Genomic DNA, 24,871 nt, shown 5'->3' on the forward strand with positions numbered 1-24,871 from the left:
GGGATGTACGTGAAATACTGTTATTTTGCTCTTTACTGTTTGTGATTAAGTTTAAATGCTTCCATTAGCAATGAGCAAAAACGCTGCTACGGTCAAATTAAAGAGTTATTGAAAGAATTATTTGTTTATCGTTCTTTGCTCATGGCACAGCAAAACTGAGGTATGTCCTTTTAGGGCCCGATAGAAGTATAAAACACTGCTATTTTAATTGAAATTAAGGTTTGTTTATGTCCAAAGCTTTTCCATTCGCTGTGAGCAGTATGAAAGCAGTTTAGACTCTCTCCTGGGGGAACATAAAGGACTATTTTTCACACCTGACCTGACACAAAACCTCTCGGAATAATTCTGTGCAAGTGAGGGGTATGAATGAAAGACCCTTTGTGTTAGAAGGACATCTTACCCAAAGAAAAATTACATTTTTTTTCATAACTTTCACTGTTGGATCCTTGGAGCTGCTCTTGACAGTGGCAATTTGAGAGGGGAGATAACGTCTCGGAAAGTTTTTCCTTTCTTTTTTTTCCCTTTGCTTTAGAGGGAATGCAGTCCAGAGAACACATATGGTTTTGTTGAATTAGGCTTCTTTAGCGAGGGACCCGCACACAAATACACTAACACACGTGCCCTCGTGTTTTATGTCTGCAGTTGTAATGTGACTGGAATTGAAAAGGAAGGGTATTGCTTTGTTTGTGGCAGTAATATTTTTTAAAGGAATGACTTTGAATTATTTTCCCCATAAAAGAAAACAATGTCGATAAAAGTTGCAGTATATAAAACGTAATCAGATAAAAAATAAAAAAATAAAAAAATTGGAAATCAGTTTATTACTTTGGCCATTCCTACATGGACATGGTGTACTAGATTTTACTGTTTTTGTTTTGGAAGGTTTAGAGAGTCAAACAAATGTTTTGTCATTTCTAGATCTCAGTTGTAGTGTTTGCAAAGTCAAGCATCATTATTACTTAAATGCCCCAGAAACCACCTAGAACACCCTTACATAACAACACTGTAGCAACCACCTAGCAACACTCTAGCAACCACTTAGAACACCCTAGCAACCAACTAGCAATGCCCCAGCAACCACATATAACACCTTAGCAACTGCAAAACAATGCCCTAGCAACCACTTAGCAACACTCTAGCAACCACTTAGAACACCCTAGCAACCAACTATCAATGTCCCAGCAACCACCTAGAACACCCTAGCAACTGTAAAACAATGCCCTAGTAACTGCCTAGCAATACTCTAGCAACCATTTAGAACACCCTAAACACTACTGTACCTAGCAATGCCCCAGCAACCACATAAAACACCCTAGCAACTGCATAATAATGCCATAACCACCCAGCAACAATCTAGCAACCACTGTGAACACCCTAGTAACCACCTAACAATGCCCCAGCAACCACATAGAATGTCCTAGCAACTGCAAAAAAATTCCCTAGAAACCACCTAGCAATACTCTAGCAACCTCTCAGAACACACTAACAACCACCTAGAACACTCTAGCAACTGCAAAACAATGCCCTAATAACTGCCTAACAATTTTCTAGCGACCACTCAGAACACCCCAACAACCACCTAGAACACCCTAGCAACTGCAAAACAATGCTCTAGCACCACTCTAGCAACCACTCAGAACACCCTAATAACTACTGTACCTAGAAATGCCCCAGCAACCACATATAACACACTGGCAACTGCATAACAACACCCAAACAACCACCCAGCAACAATTTACCAACCACTTCCAACACCCTAGCAACCACCTAACAATGCGCCAGCAACCACATAGAACACCCTAACAATTGCTAAATAATTCCCTAAAAACCACCTAGCAATACTCTAGCAACCTCTCAGTACACCCAAACAACCACTTAGCAATGCCCCAGCAACCACCTAGAACAGCCAAAAACTGCAAAACAACACCCTAGTAACTGCCAAGTAATATTCTAGCGACCAATCAGAACACCCCAACAACCACCTAGAACACCCTAGCAACTGCAAAACAACGCTCTAAACAAACACCTAGCAACACTCTAGCAACCACTCAGAACACCCTAAAAAATACTGTACCTAGCAATGCCACAGTAACCACATAGAACACCCTGGCAACTGCATAACAACACCCAAACAATGACCCAGCTACAATTTAGCAACCACTTTTAACACCCTAGCAACCACTTAACAATGCCCCGGCAACCACATAGAACACCCTAGCAACTGCAAAACAATTCCCTAGAAACCGCCAAGCAATACTCTAGCAACCTCTCTGTACACACTAACAACCGCATAGCAATGCCCTAGCAACCACTTAGAACCACCTCAGTAGTGGTGTTTGCAAAGTCAAGCATCACTATTACTTAATTGCACATTGTTGGTGTTAGTGATATGAACAAACCTCTAACACTAAGTATTAAACTTTGATTTTTGCTGACGGATGATAAAACAGATGAAAAAATCCCACAGACTTACACTGAAGCAGGGATTCAAGCCAGAGACCAGAATATCATTGAGACTTGAGGGTGGACTCTGTTGACTAGAACCAGTAAGCAATCACCCAGAACACCTTAGGAACCACCTTTTAATGCCCTCGCAACTACCCAGAACACCATAGCAAGTGCCTAGATCAAAATGCAGATCAAAAGTCTGATTGCTTGGTAAAATAATATCATGTCTCTCCTCAACAAGACATATGAAGTTAAAAGTTAGAGGTTTGTTCAGGGTTTGCATAGAAAAACCACTAATAAAAAGTGAACTGAGCAATACACAGAGTCAATTAGAGTGAGTTTATTGTGCAAATGTGCCATGGAACTCTGTCAAGCGTCCACGTCGACATCGCATGAGGAAAACTCTGGCAGCTGGTTTTAGGCCCGCTGTCAGATTCACACATGAGTGCAGGGCTCGCTCCAGTGCATCCAGAGACTTCCTGTGTGGTTAAAGGGATAGTTCACCCAAAAAGGAATGACAGTCTCAGTGACCATTCACTTTCAATGTAAGGATCAATGATGCAATAAAAGTGATCCATAGAAGAGATAAAGACATACAGGTTTGGAACAACATAAGGGTGACTAAATGACTTTGCTAGTTTTTAATTATGCCTGATGGTCCATGATCCAGATACGACCACCATTTGTAATTATTCAAATATCCTTCCAAATATACTTTTGTGGTATTTGCTAAGGTAAGCCATATATTTAGCAACCAACTAGCAATGCCCCAGTAACCACCCAGAACACACTAGCATCTGCATAGCAATGTGCTGAAACCACTCAGAACACCTTACCAACTGCAGAACGGTGCCCTGGCGACCACCCTAACACCTCAGCAACCCCCTAGGAACTCTCTAGAAACCATTTAGAAGACCCAAGCAGCCATTTCGCAATGCCCTAGCAACCACCTAAAACACCTTAGCAACCGCATAACAATTCCCTGGCAACCACCCAAGCAGCACTCTAGCAACCATCTAGTAACCACCCAGAACACCATAACAACTGGATGCCAACGCCCAAACAACCAACCAGAATACCCTAACATCTGCATAGAAAAAACACTCAGAATACCTTAGCAACCACAAAGCAACACACAGACAACAACTACAAGGTAGCAACCACCTAGCAAGGCACTAGATACCAAATGGCATCTGCCAAGCAACACTGTAGCAACCACTTAGCAATGCACTAAGAACCACCAAGACCACCTTAGCAACTGCAAAACAATGCCCTAGCAATTTCCTAGGAACATCCTAACAACCACCCAGCAATGCCCCAACAACCACCTTGAACGCAACACCCTAGCAACCACCTAACAATCACCTTGTAATGCCCCAGCAACTATCTAGAATACCCTAGCAACTGCTTAACAACATTCTAGCAACCACTCAGAGCACCATAGCAACCACCTAGAACACCCTAGGAACTGCATCAAAATGCCCTAGCAACCACCTAGCAACACTCTAGCAGCCACTCAAAAAACATGAGCAACCAACTAGCAATGACCCAGCATCCACCTAGAACATCCTTGCAACTGCTAAACAACACCCAATCAACACTCTAGCAACCACTCAGAACACTCTAGCAACTGCATAGCTATGACTTAGAACACCTTAATAACCACATAGCAACTGCCTAACTGCCACACACTAACAACCCCTTAGCATGGATATTTGCACAAGTAAGCACCACTAATTTAGTTTGTTAGTTTTGCACATTTAGTCCGACTATGAATAGGAAGTAACATTGGACTGAATGTGTTTGAGCAAGGTTTGGTGTTATTGGTCAGGAATGATGCAGTTAATTTTGGGTTTTGAGTTCTAAAGCTCCAGATGTGAAGGCAGTGCATCAGAGTTTTTGGCAGTATCCCTCATAACGGCATGGGAGATGTTTGGCAAACTCTCTGTTAGCATTCTCTATACCACTGAAGTCACTGCCAAGCAGTTTGTCATCATCCCATAATATTCATTCAGCCTCCCTGCAGGTATAATGAACCCAAATCTCTTACGCAAAAGAGTGTGTATATTTCAATAAAGTGCCATGGTGTTATCATTAAATATATCATGAGAAAAACTAATTTAATTCTATGCTTTACATCCCCTTATTGGTAGTACCATGGCATTCTTTGAAGTACCTTACGGTGTCAGGAACAGAATTATAGTTGGTTTTAGTAAGTAGTTTTGTATGTAAACAACTAAAGATGGCAATATTCTCTCAAAGTAGCTTCAGTGGAAATATTCTGAATGAAAACTTCTAAATGCCTCTTGAGAAATATGTCTCTTGTCATTCTGCAGGACGGGATTCTGGTTGGTGCGGTCGGGGCGTACGACTGGAACGGGGCAGTTTTGAAGGAAACCCGTCATGGTAAAGTCATCCCGCCCAAATCCTCCTACCTGAAAGAGTTCCCAGAGGAACTGAAGAACCATGGAGCATATCTGGGTTAGACAATCGGTCTATTTTCACTTTTACCCAATAAAGCTTTGACTCAACGACTCCTCAAATGTGTTGTACTGTTTGGCTGTTCTGGTATACCTGCTAGACCAGCACAAAACTAGCACAAAAAAAACATTATTCATGCGCCTCTGCATTGCGCATGTTTTCCAGAATAAAGCAATATGACAGATATTTTGGGTGTTATTTATATGAAGTGTTAATTTGATTATAGGGTACATGGTGTCCTCTGTGGTCTCAGCCCAACACGGTCAGCTGTACGTCGCTGGAGCTCCTCGATTCAACCATACGGGAAAAGTCATCGTCTTCACCCTGACTAACAGCGGAAACCTCACCATCCTACACTCTCTTCACGGACAGCAAGTAAAGCCTAGTGCACACTACTATACAAAAGCATGCCACCTTTTCCTGCTTTAAATCCACAACTAGTCTGAAACAAAAAGCCATGTTCGTAGCCAACTTGTAGCGCTTGCCCATTGCAGGCACTCTTCGAGTGTGTGCACTTATAAAACATGCTGCGACAAGTCACAGACGCTAAAATAAATTAAAAAAATGGCAAAAACGACTGCAAGCCCTTTATCCATATTGTTAGTTGACGTTAGGGGTGGGCGATATGACCAAAATCTTATATCACGAAATAAATAATTTTATATCACGATAACAATAGACAGTATATCACGATTAGAGTTAATTTTTTCTAACAAAAAATCTATACAAATTGGTTTATATATCAAATATCCATATTGTAATGCCTATTTATTAATAACCCAGTCAGTGAATTAAATATATAAATGAAAACTACTTCCTCTCATGCGTATCATTTTCATTAAGCTCAATGTTTTAAGTCATCTCTGAAGAGAATATTTAAATATCTGAAGGCAAACATGGCCTCTTTCCTAAAATCTTACATCATTCGAACAGAATTCTATTAAGGGTGATAATATGTAGTTTAAAAAAAACCTGCATGATACACAATTGTTGATGCATGACACATTGTTTTAGTTGTTTCCCTCGTCAGTGGTTGTTAAAATGTCATGCTGTCTAGCCGTTTGAGATGTTTGACTTCCTCCATAGCGATTTAAGGTACAAAAAATCTCAGTAGAATTCAAATGGGTCACTCATCTTGCTCTGCGCTCTCCTCTGTCTGGAGCACAAACGGGAAGCCTGCTGGACTCGCGCGCACTTGCTCCAAAGATAGCGCGGTAAGCACGCGCAACAATTCTCTCAGTCACACATGAAGCCACTCTGCCTTCCTCCTCCATTTCTCAGACAAAATGTGTACGTGTAACATGAATAGAATGAGGTGCACTTTTCTTACCTCACGGTGGCGATTTTGCGTAACCGAACCAAAATGTATACCGGTTGTCAAGTTTCTACCGGTTTATCGTGTCTAATGGTAATCGGCCACTCCTAGTTGACATTATTAAGAATCAACTCTCAAATAGCGTAGCTGTTTGCATGAGTTTGTGCGAGAACTACATTTTGGGATCATAGCACCCGGTTCACTAAAAAAATTTGCAAATCAGGTAACTATCACGATTGGCCATACTTTACTGGAACATCCGAACTGGCTTTTTAAAATGTTTGAGTAAGTGTGAGAATTTGATCGCTAGAAACTGTGCACATTTAAACAACATTTTAATACACAGTTTACCGACTGCTTTCCACGGGCTGCAATAGCGCAATGTTAATTGCGGCAGACAAATAGCGCTGACTTCTGTGAATAAGGTGCAATCTATATTCAGTCGAATTTACCCAGAATCAAGGCGTGTTTGTGCTGATACGAATGACAATAACTTAAATTAAATATGCACGGTGAAACGCTATATCAGCGCAAGTAGTGCATGGTTAAACAATATTGCGTTTTGTGAATACGCCTGAGTCTTTAAATGTGCGCAGGGTGACAAACTTGTGTCTTGTATCGTGCACTTTGACTAAACCATAATGTCTCCTCCTCTTCTTCCTAAATCCATCTGTCTGCATTTAACGTCCATACCTTCTCTGTGTGCAACGTTGGTGCATTTGATTGGCGAGGCAGATCGGTGGATTAATGCAGAACATGTGTGCGTACAGGAGACGCAGTGTGAAGGTCTAGACTTGGTCACCCGCTCCAGATGGCAGGCTTCTCTGCCGCACATGTGCATCTCATCTGATCTGTGTGTTTGCTCATGCATGGCCTGCAGTAAATTCACACAATAAACACACGCCGCTGGCCAAAGCGACCACAACATTACTTTAGCCATCAACCTGCTATACACCAGACTGAGTGAGACTGTTGTACAATAAATATAAGTTGTGTTCCCAAACCTAGTGAGCTGCCTTGCTGTCTGTTGCCTTCTAGACAGCATCCTAAATGAAAGTTTTGCATACTCAAACACCACTAATAATACACAATAATAATAATGCATAATCATTCAGTTCATAATAACTCAATACAGGACTTACTTCAAACAGAGTAAGAAGCTGTCAGAATATATCTGTCATCTTGTTGAATTTCTTTATTTTTTTAGACAGTTTTACTGTAGTAACGATCACGGTAGTTACTATGGTATTTTGACAGAAATTATGGTTACTTATTTAGCTGAGTTTCTAAGATGTGTCTTGCATTATATAATTGATTGAATGTCTTTTTAAATACCCAATTAAACAGACCTCAGATGCTGATAGAGCATTTGTTTGGGTGATTTGTAGATTGGGTCGTATTACGGCAGCGAATTAGCACCACTTGATCTGGACGATGACGGTCTGACTGATCTCCTCCTGGTCGGCGCTCCCATGTACTTCCACAGCGGCTGGGAGAAAGGACGCATTTACAGCTACGCCATGAACTCACAAGTGAGAGTCACAGTATGCATTAAAAATTACGAGTCTTTTAGTACCTCCTGGTCTGCCTAAGCTTCCCACTTTCTCTGTCCCACAGGGAAATTTTATACTGGACGGAACTCTTGGTCCATCTGAACAGGCTCACGATTCTCGCTTTGGCGCGGCCATCTCCGCCCTTCCCGATCTCAATGGCGATGGCTTCAGTGAGCTGGTAGTGGGTGCACCACTAGAGGACGACCACAAAGGGGCAATCTATCTGTTCTATGGATGGCAAAACAGCATCCAACCCAAATATAAACAAGTAAGACTCAAGACTGAGGATAAAATGGATAGTACCTGGATTCTGATCGCACAATATCCAGTCATAGTAAAATGTACAATATAGTAACAGCTATGACGTGAAAAACCCAATGGCATTTATCCGTAACTACTGTATATTCTCTCTCATACCTTTAAATTCCTGTTGCTGTTTCTCACAGAGAATATCCGGCAGTGAACTCTCCCCAGGTCTTCGTTATTTTGGCCGAAGTGTACATGGTATGATGGACATTAATGGAGATGGGCTCATAGATCTGTCTGTGGGCTCTTTAGGGGCCGCAGTTTTGCTCTGGTGAGTTTATACCACTTTGTCCGGGGTGGGTAGTTGATCTTTAGCCTCAGGCATGACCAAGAGTCAAACAATGAACCAAAGGCTTCACCTGATGCCTGTTTCCAAAGCTGCTTTCTAAGACATCATCCCTTGACTAAATAATATGATAATAATTCAGATTTAAAGTATTTACTGAAGTATACACTTATGTTCCAGAATTATTCAAGCGGGCTGTTGTAGTATCACAACGGTTGGAAAGAAAAATCACATATGAGATCTTTTTACTAACTCACTTGTTTCTATTAGAAAGCAACGAGATTAAATGGAGAACAAATGGAGACTTTTGCTGATGTTTCCCTGCAGAAAAAGACTCCAATAATCTCACATGTGTCTCTGTTAGAGTTTCAGATCTCAACAACATAACAAACTGTATGGAAGACGGATCCTGCCACAACAGTGTTGGGGAGTAGTTAACTATAAGTAGCGATGATATTAACTTAACTACATTGTTCAGTGGCGTGACAGTAACGCATCTATTTTTACAATAGTGTCGATTTTCGAGTAATGAGCTACATTTTCCAAAGATTAGCACTGCAGCATCACAAAATGCTAAATTTGTCACATTAAATTGCGAACGCAGCAACGGAGCAGAGGGAGTAATCAAACGCGCTTACCTGAACGTCCACTCTCACATAGCACTGGGAAATTTGAATCTTTTAAACCTTGCGCGACCTTCAGGACATTTTTGTCTTGGTCATTTTTGTTTTTTCTATCATTTTGGCTGTGTTAATGCCAACGGCATAAATTTAGCCAAAGGTGTGTATTTTGGGGGGAATTTTGATATTTCAACCTCAGTTCCTATAATACATCTATAATACACTGTGTACACACAATAGTTACACTCAGGACCTTCAGGACAAAAATGTCCCCATTGAAACCCATTAAAACTGCAATATTTGATCCCAGTGCCATTAAAGCATATAATCATGAATTCTATGATATTATGCTTTCATTCCAGAGCCCTGGCTTCAGAATTTACATTTTTAATATTTTCCACCAGATGGCGCCATTTTTCTCATGTTTAGCCTATGGAGCAAATACATGCTTTTTTCCTATTTTCTGTTTGCTGTATTATAGAGCACTGCAGGACAACTGAATAAATGATGCAGCTAAAATTGTGTGTGTGTGTGTGTGTATGTGTGTGTGTGTGTGTGTGTGTAAAAAACAACAGTGGTATTATGTAAACAAACTGGCATTTAAAGGGTTAAAATCCTGAAAATGAATTAATATTTGGTAGTTATGATCAGGACTGATGTTGGTTAAAAAAAATTAACTCATTGAAAGTGGAAAATAATATTAATATATACTATTATTATGGCAGTTTTTTGATGTGGACACTTTTTTAATTGATGCACAAGGGTTGAATGAATTGGTTCTTTCTAACCGGTTATAATGAACGATTCCCTTATATTTAATGTTGGGAACTTTCAGACCGTTCATGTACTGTAAATGAACTAGTTCACTAAAATGATTCACTGATTCATTTCAGCCTCTCACAGCCTTAAAGGGACCTTGCCTTTTATTATATTTTGATTGTTATATAGTTTTATTACTGTATATTACGTTTAAATTTGTGTTCAATTTAGTGTTGTCACTATTTGTTTAACCTTTATGAAACCATGGTTTTACTATGGGGGGGGGGCTTTTTAAGGCCAAAGTATATTTCAGTTGTCTGCATTGCTGATCGCGTTTTGTGACACACAGTATGTGTGACGCAAATTTCGTTATCATCACAGTCACATGGACACTCAACTGTGTGCATTGTCACGCATGCGGCACCTGTTGACTGCTAAAAGAGTATTACAAAGCAGTTTTAGTGGGCATGTGTTGAACGTGTTCACATTCACTCGCGGTCAGAAGACTATACTTTCAAAGGCGACGTGGTCGACCAGGCACAATCCGATCCGGACTGCACAAAAACAAAGTATACCTGGACCTTTATCCTGGTTTGGCTGAGTTTTCTTGCTGTCAAAACTTTCACACAAGCCCTTCAAATGTGCTGTAAGCGATTTTAGCGTTCTGAAACTTTCACGTGACTAAGCAGTTGAATTAGCCACGCCCCCTCATTCCAAAAACCCCACCCTCCATAGATAATTTTAAGAGCAAAAGCGGAGCATTTTTTGTTCCTGTGGCTGTCAAATTCAACAGTGGCACAATAGCGCCCTCAACTGACAAACAATATGAATCATAGCCTCAATGATCCACTTCAAATACAACACTATGAGAACGAGCAAAATGATTGACAGGTGAAAAGCGTCAATGTCCGCAGACACATTTGTGTTTGTTGTTTACAAAGTCTAGAGCTGTCACAGAGATCGGTGAGATATCTCAGGACACTTGTTTCATTAATATCTTTAAGGGAGTAGGAACATTTTGCATGCTTTTCCATGAAAAAAAATAGCTTACAGCACCTTTAAATAGCTTTAATGTAGTTAGCTAGTGGCTTGTTGTGTAGCTAGCTATTTTCTTAAGCTACAAGTAGCTTAACTGCAGTTGTTATTTGAGTCTGATTTCTTTTTTTTTTTTTCAAGGAATTTTTGGATAAACCTCTTAAACCAAGTTGATATTTCAGTGAAACAACTCATAACTCCATTATGTCTCCTGAGCTATGAAAGAGCAACCTCTGAGAGGTTTCCTTGTTTTTCCACAGGTCTCGTCCGGTCGTCCGCGTGGAGATCAGCGTGAACTTTGAGCCGTCAAAGATTAATGTGTTTAATAAAGACTGCATTCGAGGAGGGCGAGAGGTGTCGTGTATGTTGGCCAACGTTTGTCTGAACGCCACGGCACGGACACCAATGTCGGAACCAAAAACTGTTGGTATGTCCATCAAACAAACTACTGGCCAATGAGAGGACAGAACGATGTATGCACATTAGTTGCATTTTCCAGTGTTCTGTGCCTGTGTGTAATTTCTGTCAGATGTTTGTTTGAAAGGTCACTTCTTATAATTGGGACAGCTTTCCTAATGCATAAAGCCTCCGGGCCAGAGGAAAAACACTTTAAACCTGACGTTTAGAGAGAGAAGCCATGGAAAACATCATAAAACTGTGTCAACATTTACTTTCACATCTGGAAGGTCTATTATCAGAACTGAGGGTCTCACACACACACTTAGACAAACAGAAAACAAATATTTCCTTGTCTTTTCTTTGTCTCTCTGTTCAGCATTGAGGTACAGTTGTGCTTTTGAAGAGAGTGGATATTTCCCCAGAGCTTTGTTAGACAGCACAGAACTACAGCAGCCCAGAGACATCAACATGTGGCCGGACACTGAATACTGCCAGCAAGTGTATTTCCACGTACATGTGAGCACAGTGTTGAATTTCAGTGGACATAAAAACACATACTGTGACCTCAAAAAGTATTTGAACACTCCTAGAACACACTTTTAAAGAATGTGACATGATGTTTGGAAAGTTCAGTCTGGAAAGAAATATTTTCTGTTTTTGAAACAAAACTGGTATGTGTTTGTGTCTGAACAGGAAGTGACAGACTATACACGACCCCTGATCTTCACTGTCAATGTCAGCTTACAGAGCACAGAAGAGGGACCAGTGCTGGACGACGGGTGGCCCACCAGTCTGACAACAGAGGTAAGAGAGATAGATACTGTTGACAGATGCACAGACAGACAGAAAGACAGACAGACAGAAAGACAGACAGACAGACAGAAAGACAGGTGCAGATAGACAGACAGACAGACAGACAGAAAGAGAGACAGATAGATAGACAGACAGAAAGACAGACAGACAGAAACACAGGCACACAGACAGACAGACAGACAGATAGACAGACAGACAGACAGACCAAAGATACACAAAGACAGACAAACAGACAGATAAACAGACAGACAGAAAGACAGTTGCACAGATAGACAGACACAGACAGACAGACAGATAGACAAACAGACAAACAAACAGACAGATAAACAGACAGACAGACAAACAAACAGACACAAAGACAAACAGACAGATAAACAGACAGACAGAAAGACAGTCGCACAGATAGACAGACACAGACAGACAGATTGACAGACAGACAGACAGAAAGACAGACAGACAGACAGAAACAGACAGACAGAAACACAGACAGACAGACAGATAGATAGACAGTCAGAAAGACAGTCACACAGATAGACAGACAGATAGACAGACAGACAAGACAGACAGACAGACAGACAGATAAACAGACAGACAATAAATACAGACAGACAGGAAAGACAGATAGACAGACAGACAGACAAACAAACAGATAGACACAAAGACAACCAGACAGATAAACAGACAGACAGACAGTCGCACAGATAGACAGACACAGACAGACAGACAAACAGACAGACAGGCAGACAGACAGATAGACAGACAGACAGAAAGTCAGATAGATAGATAGATAGACAGACAGAAACACAGACAGACAGACATATAGATAGACAGTCAGAAAGACATTCACACAGATAGACAGACAGACAGACAGATAGACAGACAGACAGAAAGACAGTCACATAGACAGACAGACAGACAGATAAACAGACAGACAGACAGACAATAAATACAGATAGACAGACAGGAAAGACAGATAGACAGACAGACAGACAGACAGACAGATAGATAGACAGAAAGACAGACAAACTGACAGATAAACAGACAGACAGAAAGACAGTTGCACAGATAGACAGACAGACAGACAGACAAACAAACAGACAGACAGACAGACAGACAGAAAGATAGACAGACAGAAAGACAGGTGCATAGATAGACACAGAAAGACAGATAGATAGATAGAAAGACAGACAAACAGAAAGACAGACAAAGACAGACAGAAAGATAGACAGACAGAAAGACAGGCGCATAGATAGACAGACACACAGAAAGACGGATAGATACACAGATAGACAGATAGATAGAAAGACAGACAAACAGAAAGACAGACAGACAGACAGACAGAAAGACAGTCGCACAGACACACAGACAGATTTCAAGGTTTTTTCTTTGTTCTTTAGCTTCCATTCTGGAATGGATGTGACAATGACGATCTGTGTGTTCCGAACCTCATTCTGCAGAGCAGCTCCGACTTCTTAGATCGCAGGTGTGTCCTCATACACACACACACACACACACACACACTGTCTCTTCCTCACACACCGATACACTCTTCAGGCTCTCTGTGTCTCTCTCAGGCAGTTCTGCGGGCGGCGTGAGCGGGCAGCATGGCCGCTGTGTGTCCACCAGAGGATGAGAGCGAGTGACGAGCGTGTGGTGGAGGCCGGCCGCAGGAGAGTCCTGGTGGAGGCACGTTTAGTGAACAGAGGAGAGAACGCATACAACACGCTGCTGCACATGACCAATTCTCCAAACCTTCAGTTCTCCAGTCTAATGGTGAAGGTCTGTGTTGATCCTAATCCCGAGTCTAAACCTGAGCTTCACCTGTATTTATGAGAGATTAGAGGATTAGAGAAGGAATTCAAACATGAGAAAGTAGAAAATGCTGGTGAAAAGGCCAAGAGTAAAGTCTGTGTGTGTGGCTCTGTGGCAAACCCTAGTGAGCTATCTACACAGGCAGCTACCTTCTAAGACAGCATCCTAACCACAATGGATCCTTATAAGTAACTGAATTAAAACAGAGATTCATAATGACATCCATTCATGCATGCAACACAAATACACATAAAAAGGTATTTCATAAGGTTCCATAATTTTGCTGCCTACTGTTGGGGATAGTCTTCACGGAAGTGCGCCTATGATGCCTAAAAATTGTCTAGGTAGGCAGCTCAGTAGTTTTCGGGGATAAAGCCTGTGTCTATGTATGTGTGTCTCTAAACTAAGAATCTGTTCGTTTTTCAGGCTCCGTCAGATGTCGCGATTGATTGTCCAAACCCTGACGATCCAATTCCCTTCCGTACATGCAACGTCAGCGCACCATTTATGAAATCACAAGCACAGGTGAGATAATCCACATCTAAAACTCATCACCACCAAAAACAAACAGTAAAGTGCAGTAAAGACAAAATATACTTCTATTCAAGATCTATTCTCTAAAAGCAAGTCTAAATATCTTATATGCTGCTTCTCAGGTGAATGCATCTTTATATAATATTATATTCAACATTCTCAGATAATAGTTTTGTCTTCTGCAGTATAGCTGCTAAAGTAAATGTACGCTGTTTTAGAAATTTATTTTGGAAAACAAGCCAAAACAAAAACTTTGAATCCATCTTTAACTCTCAAAAACACTCTCTTCTTAATAGAGCTGCATATCACCGATTTTCTTCACGATAAGATACACACATGTACTATGATTCACTTCGTGGCGAGCCATCACGTTATAATCTAGCTGCATTAAGCGTGCGCGCTCGAGGGATGAGTGTCCCCGTGATAGAGTGTGCTGTTTCAATCTCTCCCCCTTAGATCAGGACATTCACCCAACTCATAGAAGAGGCGCTGACCTGCTTCCGTATTATTTTAACTTTAATAAAGGATGCATTAAAGATGTAACGCCAGGGTGTTTCCTTTAAAGACGCTCAACACACAAGTTTTGCTTCAGCGGAGCATTAGCTCCATCTCCACTTATTCCACAACGAGTGTGCTGCTTCTCCTCAGTCAGTTGTGAACTGCAGTGCTGCTCTCACGCATCATCATCAGAGTTTAATGTGATCTCATGTTACATTAAATGAGATCAAACGACTATTCGACAACGAACATTTTTGTCAACAGTTTTTTATTGTCGACGTTGTCGATAACGTCGACTAATCGTTTCAGCCCTAGTGTCCATGTTGGTTTCATTCATTTTTGAAAAACCTTTATAGTAGGGCTGTCAATTGTTTAAAATTTTTAATCAAATGAATTCCAGGACATGCCGATTAATTAATCAGATGAATCACAATTAAAAAGAAAGGCCGCCAAATAAAGATAATTCATATAAATAATGCATAATAATTCAAATATGTTCAAATATAATATGTAGGGCCTATAATACAGTAAATATATAATATGGATTGAAATTCAGTTTGAAATATATCGCATTATTGTGGCAGATGAATAAAGCATTAATTAGACAATACAAATAAGAGGCATTAGACTCAATATACAGTATTGTTTGTTTTATTCTTATATCATTGAACAAGCCTACAGTCGACAGCAATCTGTTTTACATTGAGTTCGTCAATGTGTCCAGTTCTTACAGTACGCGTTCTTGCGTTCCGTCTGCGCTATTTTTAATTGTTGCTCTTTGTACATGTGCCTCAAATGGATGCGTTCATTCAGTGTCAAAAATGGCACATTTTTAGGATGCTGTGCCAAGTAAAAAGAAGTGTAAACTTGGAAAATCGCATCTCAAGGACCCTGGGTAGCTCAGTGGTACTGACGCTGAGTCGCGAGTTTGAATCCAGGGCGTGCTGAGTGACTCCAGTCAGGTCTCCTAAGCAACCAAATTGGCTCGGTTGCTAGGGAGGGTAGAGTCACATGGGGTAACCTCCTCGTGGTTGCTATAATGTGGTTCTCGCTCTCAGTGGGGCGCGTGGTGAGTTGTGCGTGAAGCCTCCATATACGCTATGTCTCCGCGGTAACGCGCTCAACAAGCCACGCGATAAGATGTGCGGATTGACTGTCTCAGATGCGGAGGCAACTGAGATTCGTCCTCCGCCACCTGGATTGAGGCGAGTCACTACGCCACCACGAGGACTTAGAGTGCATTGGGGATTGGGCATTCCAAATTGGGGAGAAAAAGGGAGAAAATAAAAAAACAAATAAAAAAAGGGGAAAAAATCACATCTCAAGATCCTGTATTCTGTTGTGCTTCCTAAATAAGCAGTTCTCATTCTGTTTCTGTGCTGCTTGTGAGGTTTGTTGAGGCGCGATGCCACCTATTGACGCAGCTTGTAAAAACAGATGTACTTCAAGATTGAATTGCTCATATGGTAAGAAAATACGTACTTTTATTATGGAATTTACGTACACGTCAGGGGGCATGATTAACTGCATTAATTTTTTTTAACACTTTATATTTTATATACAGTAGTTAATCACACTAAAGTAACACATTAAATCGATAGCCCTAATTTATTGCATTTTTTACAGAAAAAAAAACTAAACAAATGATTTACTGATTAAGTAAAATGTACAAAATTACTTAAAGCTGAAGTGTGTAACTTTTTAGACGTTAAAATACTTTCTGCTATCCCAGATTAATATGCAGAGACAACTATAAGTAGGTTTATTTTCTCAAAAACTGTAAATGTTGTGTCCCTGTGGCTCTATAAAAATTGTTCAGCTTGTTTTAATCAACCCGTTCAGCCCGACACAGCAATAAGCAATACTGAATAAACCAATGGTGTGAGTTGGGGGCGGCACTGTCTGTTTGTAATTTAATTCGGTGGCACTAATGATGCAGAAATTACACACTTCAGCTTTAATTATTAATTAAAAAACATAATAATTATTTTTTTTTTTCATTTTTTTTTTTTCACAAAAATCAAGTTTGGCATTTTCATAAAAATAGAGTCCTCTCTGTTTTATTTTATTTATTTTTTTTATTATTTATACATTTTTTTTCATAGGACAACAGAATTGCTATCTGCATGTTGGTTATACCACCTGTCTTTGATTTGGTGGACAAAATAGATAAATATACAGTACTTATAAAAAGTATTTTAAACATTAATAATATTTTAAAACAAAATTGGGTGACACATTACAATAAGGTTGCATATGTTAATAATAGTTAAATATGTTTGTTTTTTTTCTCCCCAATTTGGAATGCCCAATTCCCAATGTGCTCTAAGTCCTTGTGGTGGCGTAGTGACTTGCCTCAATCCGGGTGGCGTAGGACGAATCCCAGTTTCCTCTATGCTCAACTCACCATGCACCCCACCAAGAACAAACCACATTATAGTGACCATGATGAGGTTACCCCATGTGACTCTACCCTCCCTAGCAATGCCCTGGGATTTGAACTGGCGAGCTAACGATCTCCAGGGGTGGTAGCCAGCGTATTTTACCACTGAGCTACCCAGGCCCCCTTAAATATACTGTTGTTAACAAATGGAACTTTATTGTACAGTGTTACCCAAAATTGTTTCACTGCAGAAAAATAATAATAAAAGATTATTCCAAACTACTCATGCCAACATTTTCAAGAATTTTAGCTTTTAGTGAGACTTTTATTTTCTTTACTGTTTCTGGACAGTTTACAGTTTCTTTAAGCCTCAGGAAAAATATCAAAATGACTTTGAACTCAGAATTTGAAAATATATACGATATATAATTTATATACAGTACTGTGCAAAAGTTTAAGGCACTTGTGAAAAATGTTGCATTGTGAGGATGTCTTCAAAAATAATGCCACTTAATGTCATACAAAGTCCAGTAAACATAAAAAGCTAAATCAATATTCGGTGTGACCACCTTTGCCTTTAAAACAGCACCAATTCTCCTAGGTACACCTGGACACAGTTTTTCTTGGTTGTTGGCAGATAGGATGTTCCAAGCTTCTTGGAGAATTCTCCACAGTTCTTCTATCTATTTAGGCTGTCTCAATTGCTCTTTATGTAATCTCAGACTGGCATGATGTTCAGTGGGGGGTCTGTGGGGACCATGACATCTGTTGCAGGGCTCCCTGTTCTTCTATTCTAATCTATTGGCAAGAGTAATGTTTGAGTCTAACATTTATATTTCCTATTGACACACTAAAGCTGAAGATATAAATAAACATCTTAAGACAAATGCTTTTGTGAAACATCTTATGTGCCTTTTGCACAGTACTGTGTATATATATAGTACTTGAAATTGTATCATGGTACTAAATGATTACCAAATGTAAATACAATTATGTTTACATGGTTCTCCAAGGTACTTTAAATAATAAACCTTATCCTCTTCTTTCTTCACATAACGAGCGACTGATTCTCGTACGCCACATGAGTTTGATTCATCTCAATTTCTCGTTGTGATTTCTCCTCAGAGAGTTTGCTGGTACATTCTGTGATCTGTCCTTTAGTTTTTCATTGCTAATGGTTTCCTCTGCTCTCACTGCGCTGGCTTCACCCCAAACACTTAATTTGACCACACACATTCCGCTTGCGTCTCTGGGGTCTATCTGAAATTCTCTGCATCTTCTGTTCAAATCCGGTGCAAAGTAGAAAATCTATTGATCCTAGTGGCTCCCATTAGATGACAATGAAAAATACGGAGACCATAAATGACAATAGTGTTTGTTTTGTGCTTCATTTGGCTCTTCTGGAGTGTTTCATTTACATGAATAGTTTGTTTTTTGTTTTGATTTAACAGGTCTATTTTCGTCTTGAGTTTGAATTCAGCAAGCCGGTCTTCTTGAACTATGTTCAGATCACTTTAAGGGTCTCCAGGTGAGGTTATGACCTTTGAACTGAATTATACAAGAGAATTATATGACATATACTGTGAGTATAAATAGTACTGATCATTTAAATAGATAGATCTGGTCATTACTGCAAAATAAGCTTGATTAGGGTGATAAAAGACCTGATATCAGTCCTGATCAGGGTTTATTTTGCAATAAAGATCAGCTGACGGTACATTTACCGTTACTTATTTTTGTCATTTGATTTGATTGATGGAATAAATCTAAGGCCACATCCACACTAATATGCTTTCATTTAAACAACCTACAGCACTAGGATTCGTGATTTGTGTAAAAGGGAATAAAAGTAATTGTTGCGCCTCTAGTGTTAATTTCATCTGGAAAATGAAACGATACGTATAGTATTCAATCTGTATGGTAACATGATTCTATGAGACAAGGTTATGAAGAACATGTTTGGTGTGAACGGCCCCTGAGAGAACCCTTGTTTGTTTGGTTTCAGTGATGGTGAGGAGATTTCTCCAGAGGACAATATCAATGACATCTATCATACCTTGAAATATGAGGCCGACATTCTGTTCACAAGGTAACACGGTAGAAATGTTTCAGCCTTTTGGTTTTAAAACAGATGTTTTATATGAATACATGTATACCCATGTACTCAGGATTAATGCTTTTAATCAGAAGTTAAGAATACATCCTTCTGGGGGCCTGAGTAGCTCAGCGAGTATTGACACTGACTACCACCCCTGGAGTCGCAAGATCGAATCCAGGGCATGCTGAGTGACTCCAGCCAGGTCTCATAAGCAACCAAATTGGCCCGGTTGCTAGGGAGGGTAGAGTCACATGGGGTAACCTCCTCGTGGTCATGATTAGGGGTTCTCGCTTTCAATGGGGCGTGTGGTAAGTTGTGCGTGGAACGTGGAGAGTAGCATGAGCCTCCACATGCTGTGAGTCTCTGCGGTGTCATGCACAACAAGTCACATGATAAGATGTGCGGATTGACGGTCTCAGAAGCAGAGGCAACTGAGACTTGTCCTCCCCCACCCGGATTGAGGTGAGTAGCCGCGCCACCACGAGGACCTACTAAGTAGTGGGAATTGGGCATTCCAAATTGGGAGAAAAGGGGAGAAAAATGGAGAAAAAAAAAGAATATATCCTCTGCTTTCTCAGAGATTCCAGCCCATCCCGTTTCGAGATCAAACCCGAGCTAGCCCAGAATGTCCCTATTGGAACCGGACCCGCCTTCAACCTTTCCTATCAGGTGGGCATACTCTTTCAGAGCAGCAATCGACAGAAAATATTAAGCAGAGCAAAGTTTAGTTTCTCATATGCTGTATTTGACTTCAGTAAATATTTCCTTTGGACATCTAAAACGTATTTCTCCTTAAATGGAGCCAAATCCAAGTTATTTGTTTTTTCAGATCCAGAATCTTGGCCTGTTCCCCATATCTGAGCTTCTCTTCACACTAAACGTCTTTGCTGTGACTAGAAATGCGAACGCTCTCATGCACCTCTCCGACTTGGATATCGGCCAGGTAGACTTTTATTTAAATGGTTCATGTTTACTTTTTTCATCAGTTTCATTTCAGCCCCAATCCACAATTTATGTTAAATATTAATTAATTAGTTAAATGAGAAATGATTCCTTTAATTGGGTGCCAGAATTGTCCTTTTGGTCCGTTTCATAATTATATGCCAGAGATGTTTTAGCTTATTTATTTGAGTTGAAACATCATTTGGTAGTCCTGTTTTACTAACTAACTGGTTTTCGTGAGTAAATCTTCATTTGTTTTAATATCAAGTAAGACTTTGCTCTTCGTAGACATCTGGATCACACTGTAATGTTCCCCGTGTCATCACCTCCAGTTCCTCCTCTCAGGAAGATTTCTCCCTTAACACACAAATGGTAAACTTTGCTTCTTACACAGCGATCAGATAATTACACCCTTCGCACAGAAGTTAATAGCGACAAGCCTGATGAAAATAAACCTGCTTTAATCATTTTCTTAATCAGTATTTTTGTCTTGTTTTCCAGTCAAAATATCTAAACATCCTTCAAATAAGATCAGTTTAGTAGGGCTGCTAATCGATAACATTTTTAAATCAAAATAATAACAATTATATGCCGAATCGAATTAATTGCAATTAATCGCATATATAAATATTTGCTGAGAAAGTCCCTCAAATAACAACAATTCAATATAAATTATTAAATAATTATAAATATATTTAAATAATTATAAATATAATATATACTGTATATAAATAATAATTCACATAATTAAAATGCATTGCATTATTATGGAAGATGATGCAAAATGTCCAATATATAAATATCCATATATAAACAATTGAATTTGTCAATCTGTCCAAGATATATTTATAATAAGGGCTTTTCTAAGGAACGTAATGTGCACATGCGTCAGCTGGACTCTTTTGGAGCTTCTCACTATGGCTGTGTCGCGTCATAAACACAACGTTTTAGGTCGCTGTGTCGTTAAACGTTTTGAAACTTAGAAAAACACATTTCGAGATGCCTGCATTCGGAATTGCGCTCTGTTTAGCTGTGTTTGAATGCAAGAACGTGTTCACATCTTGTGCTTTTGCTAGTTTTTTGCGTGTTGTCTATACAGCCGGAGTTTCGCTGACTGCCCCCTGCTGAAAACAGGTGGTCCTTCTTGCTTTTTAATGCATTATTTTTATATATATATATATATATATATATATATATATATATATATATATATATATATATATATATAATTAATCATACTGAATTAACATGTTTTATCGACAGCCCTACGATTTTGCATAAACCTGATTAAATTGTTATATTTATGCTTAAAACTAGGAAAAAAACCTATTTGCTTATACATTAAGTAAATGAAACTTACCGATATATTCTCTGAGGATAAGTAAAGAATGTGTAAAATCTAAGGACATTAAATGCATCTTTTATTATGAATGTTTAGATGTTTTTACAGGAAAACAACACTAAAATATGATTAAGAAAAGTATACTTTTTGCAGTGAAGCAGTTTTCCAAATTGGAAAGCCATTTGTTTGAATTAAACTCTCACAGCTTTGGCACATATTCAATTAAGTTTGGATGGAAATTCACAGTTTCCTCTCTGGCACATTCTGTTTCCAAATGCGATCAAAGACATTTTAAACATCAGATGCAGCATTGTGCATGCTGTTTAATGTAGTGTATTTGTTTCTTCAGAACACTTCCACCAGTGACACGTTATTCGTGCAGTGTAGAATCAACCTGATTCCTCAGGGAGACGTTAGCATCACAGCGGCAGGATGGCTCGACTATCACGCGTTATTAGCCGTGAGTATCTCATCTGGTATACATAAAGCCAACTTCAAGTCCCTTTATATACCAGCTCCGGTTCATAGTAGCTGGTTCAATTAGACCAGCAACAAACCACCTACTGTGTTCCAAAATACTAGCTTGACCATGTTAAGCTGGTTTTAGCTGGTGAGATGAACGCTGAAAGCTTCTTTTCACTCTTCTATTGATGGTTCAGGTGAAATTTAAAAGGTTAGAGCTGATTCTGATGGCTGCAGTAGAACTGAGCTCCTCCAGTCCAATGTTTCTACATGAAGAAAGACCAATGAGACACGTGAGTACCATAAGAACACTGTAAAACACTGTAAATGAACGGAAAACGAAGTTCACACAAAAATGTAAATTGTCCTTCCAACCGGTTTAATTTTGTTTTTATTTTTACTTGAAACACAAAAGGAGTGTTAGGTGGAATGTTGGGGACTGACAGCCTCAGTCACTATTCAAATTCACTGCATCTTTTTTCCATACAATGAAAGTCAGTGGTGACTGAGAGTGAACATTCTTCCGAACATCTCCTTTTGCGTTCCACAGAAAGATGTTTTTTGTTTTTGGCACCATTCTCTATACACTCTAGAGACTGTTGTGTGTGAAAATCCCAGAAATACTCAAACCAGCCCGTCTGGTACCAACAATCATGCCACAGTCCAAATCACTGAGATCACATTTTTCCCCATTCTGATGGTTGATGTGAACATTAACTGAAGCTCCTGACCCGTATCTGCATGATTTTATGCACTGCACTGCTGACACACGATTGGCTGATTAGATAATCGCATGGATGATTGTTGGTGCCAGATGGGCTGTTTTGAGTATTTCTGGGATTTTCACACACAACAGTCTCTAGAATTTACTCAGAATGGTGCCAAAAACAAAAAATATCCAGTGAGCGGCAGTTCTGCTGACGGAAACGCCTTGATCAGAGAGGTCAACAGAGAATGGCCAGACTGGTTTGAACTGACAAAGTCTACGGTAACTCAGATAACCGCTCTGTACAATTGAATGCTGTTCTGAGATGCGGGTTGGCACTATTTTGGTGGCACGAGGGGGACCTACACAATATTAGGCAGGTGGTTTTAATGTTTTGGCTGATCGGTGTATATATGTATGTGTGTGTGCAATACAAATAGGAGGATATAGTAGTGTATATAATGAGAAAGGCAAGTTGTTTTCCATAAATTATTAGAGTAAACGATATTGATCAGTTTTTCCGTGAAGTGTTGGTATGTTTTGTTCAAAACAACAGATCAATACACTCTTAAGTCCTTTCTGACAGGCAGATGGAAATTGACCTGAAATACTTTTGGGAACTTTTGGAAATATCTCAAGTTGCACATATACTTCCCCCTTGTGGCTGAAAATGCACACACACAACAATCTCATTTAACATTAATCTCTGAACATGCTCAGATTTCTCCCTCAAAATATAATATAATTATATATACATACACACACACACACACACACAAATAATGTAGCAATGCACAAATCATTTATGTTCCTAAAAATAGACTTTATTTTCTTTTGATTTTGGTGTGAAATATCATCTGGACATTTCTTTGTAGGATTCACCCACTTGGCTTTTCACCAAAATCACTGCGGAAGACTGTAAAACAAGCATACGTCTTTAATTTTAATAAGCATAAATCTTCATTTGTACATATAAGGTCAGATCTGGAACATTCAATTCCTCCAAGAATGTGACTGTAATGTTTTGGTTTGTGATGTTGTAGATAATCCTGGAGATCAGGAAGGAGGAAGATTACAGAATTCCAGTCTGGGTGATTATTGGAAGCACTTTGGGTGGACTGCAGCTTCTCGCCCTGCTGGTGCTCGCGCTCTGGAAGGTCTGGGACCGTGTACAGTCATGATTATTATTAGTATAAGATTATCTAGTATATATTGTTGGGAATGAAAAGCATCATAAAATAATTCCTTATTTTTTGTATTATTATAGCGCACTTTCCAAAGATTGTCAACAGTATTTTTAAGATGAAAAAAAAAAAAAGTAAAGCAACTTTTTTTGAAGCGCCACAAAGTCGATTTATTTTTCAAGAGAATCAACCTACAAATAAACAGTGCTGGGTAGATTACTTCTGAATTGTAATCTGGTACTGATTACAAATTACATGATTCAAAATGGAGTAAGTATCATAATTTATTGGATTACATTTTTAAAGTAATCTAATCTGATTGCTTTTGGATTACTTCTGAACTTATTCAATGTCACATGCATTTGAGTAGGATAAGCTTTTTGCATTTTGACAATGTTTATTAAATGTAAAGTAAAAAACTTGCTTAATGGATCAAAATAGGACAATTGATATTATTTATTTTGTGTGTTCAACTCGTTATTTGTTTCTGATTGAAATAAAAAAGGCAAATAAAATATTCTTACCCCGTCAATTTTCGCATCACAAACGGCATCAGTGGTGGCAACTGATCACACCAGTTACGGTATATTTGTGAATCGACGTCAGAAAAAAAAAAAAGTGCATTTTTGTACATTTTTGGAGTCATGTACAAAAGCAAGTCGCAAAACTGTTTGAAGATTTATGGAATGGAAACAGAATTTTATGGATCAATAAGTTATGATGCCTGATTAATATGTAATCCTTAGAAAATAATGTTAATCTTATTATGAGTATTTTCAAATATAATTTAATGTAAGGACAAGTACTTGATTTTTGTAATCTGATTCTGTAATCCAGGTTACATGTAATCTGTTACAACCCAGCAGTGCAATATATAGAGAGAGAGAGAGAGAGA

General features: G+C 39.3%; 1 protein-coding gene across 2 annotated transcripts in view; it reads left to right on the forward strand.

The window, feature by feature from the left end:
- Positions 1-24,871, forward strand: part of LOC127437102 (integrin alpha-11-like) — a 563,744-nt gene that overhangs the window by 29,057 nt on the left and 509,816 nt on the right. For both annotated transcript variants that reach the window (XR_007896521.1, XM_051691773.1), the window contains exons 11-29: positions 4,785-4,929; positions 5,156-5,304; positions 7,633-7,776; positions 7,862-8,065; positions 8,244-8,374; positions 11,064-11,230; positions 11,579-11,718; positions 11,896-12,006; positions 13,413-13,498; positions 13,590-13,794; positions 14,254-14,352; positions 18,694-18,770; positions 19,248-19,331; positions 19,919-20,009; positions 20,170-20,283; positions 20,571-20,654; positions 21,974-22,084; positions 22,284-22,379; positions 23,836-23,949. Coding sequence is in view for 1 of the 2 variants with exons in the window: in XM_051691773.1 (XP_051547733.1) it covers positions 4,785-4,929; positions 5,156-5,304; positions 7,633-7,776; positions 7,862-8,065; positions 8,244-8,374; positions 11,064-11,230; positions 11,579-11,718; positions 11,896-12,006; positions 13,413-13,498; positions 13,590-13,794; positions 14,254-14,352; positions 18,694-18,770; positions 19,248-19,331; positions 19,919-20,009; positions 20,170-20,283; positions 20,571-20,654; positions 21,974-22,084; positions 22,284-22,379; positions 23,836-23,949 (2,352 nt within the window). In the remaining variant the exon portion in view is untranslated. The remainder of the gene's footprint in view (positions 1-4,784; positions 4,930-5,155; positions 5,305-7,632; positions 7,777-7,861; positions 8,066-8,243; positions 8,375-11,063; positions 11,231-11,578; positions 11,719-11,895; positions 12,007-13,412; positions 13,499-13,589; positions 13,795-14,253; positions 14,353-18,693; positions 18,771-19,247; positions 19,332-19,918; positions 20,010-20,169; positions 20,284-20,570; positions 20,655-21,973; positions 22,085-22,283; positions 22,380-23,835; positions 23,950-24,871) is intronic.

This window comes from Myxocyprinus asiaticus, chromosome 48 (assembly GCF_019703515.2).
Source record: "Myxocyprinus asiaticus isolate MX2 ecotype Aquarium Trade chromosome 48, UBuf_Myxa_2, whole genome shotgun sequence".
Taxonomy (NCBI): Eukaryota; Metazoa; Chordata; class Actinopteri; order Cypriniformes; family Catostomidae; genus Myxocyprinus; species Myxocyprinus asiaticus.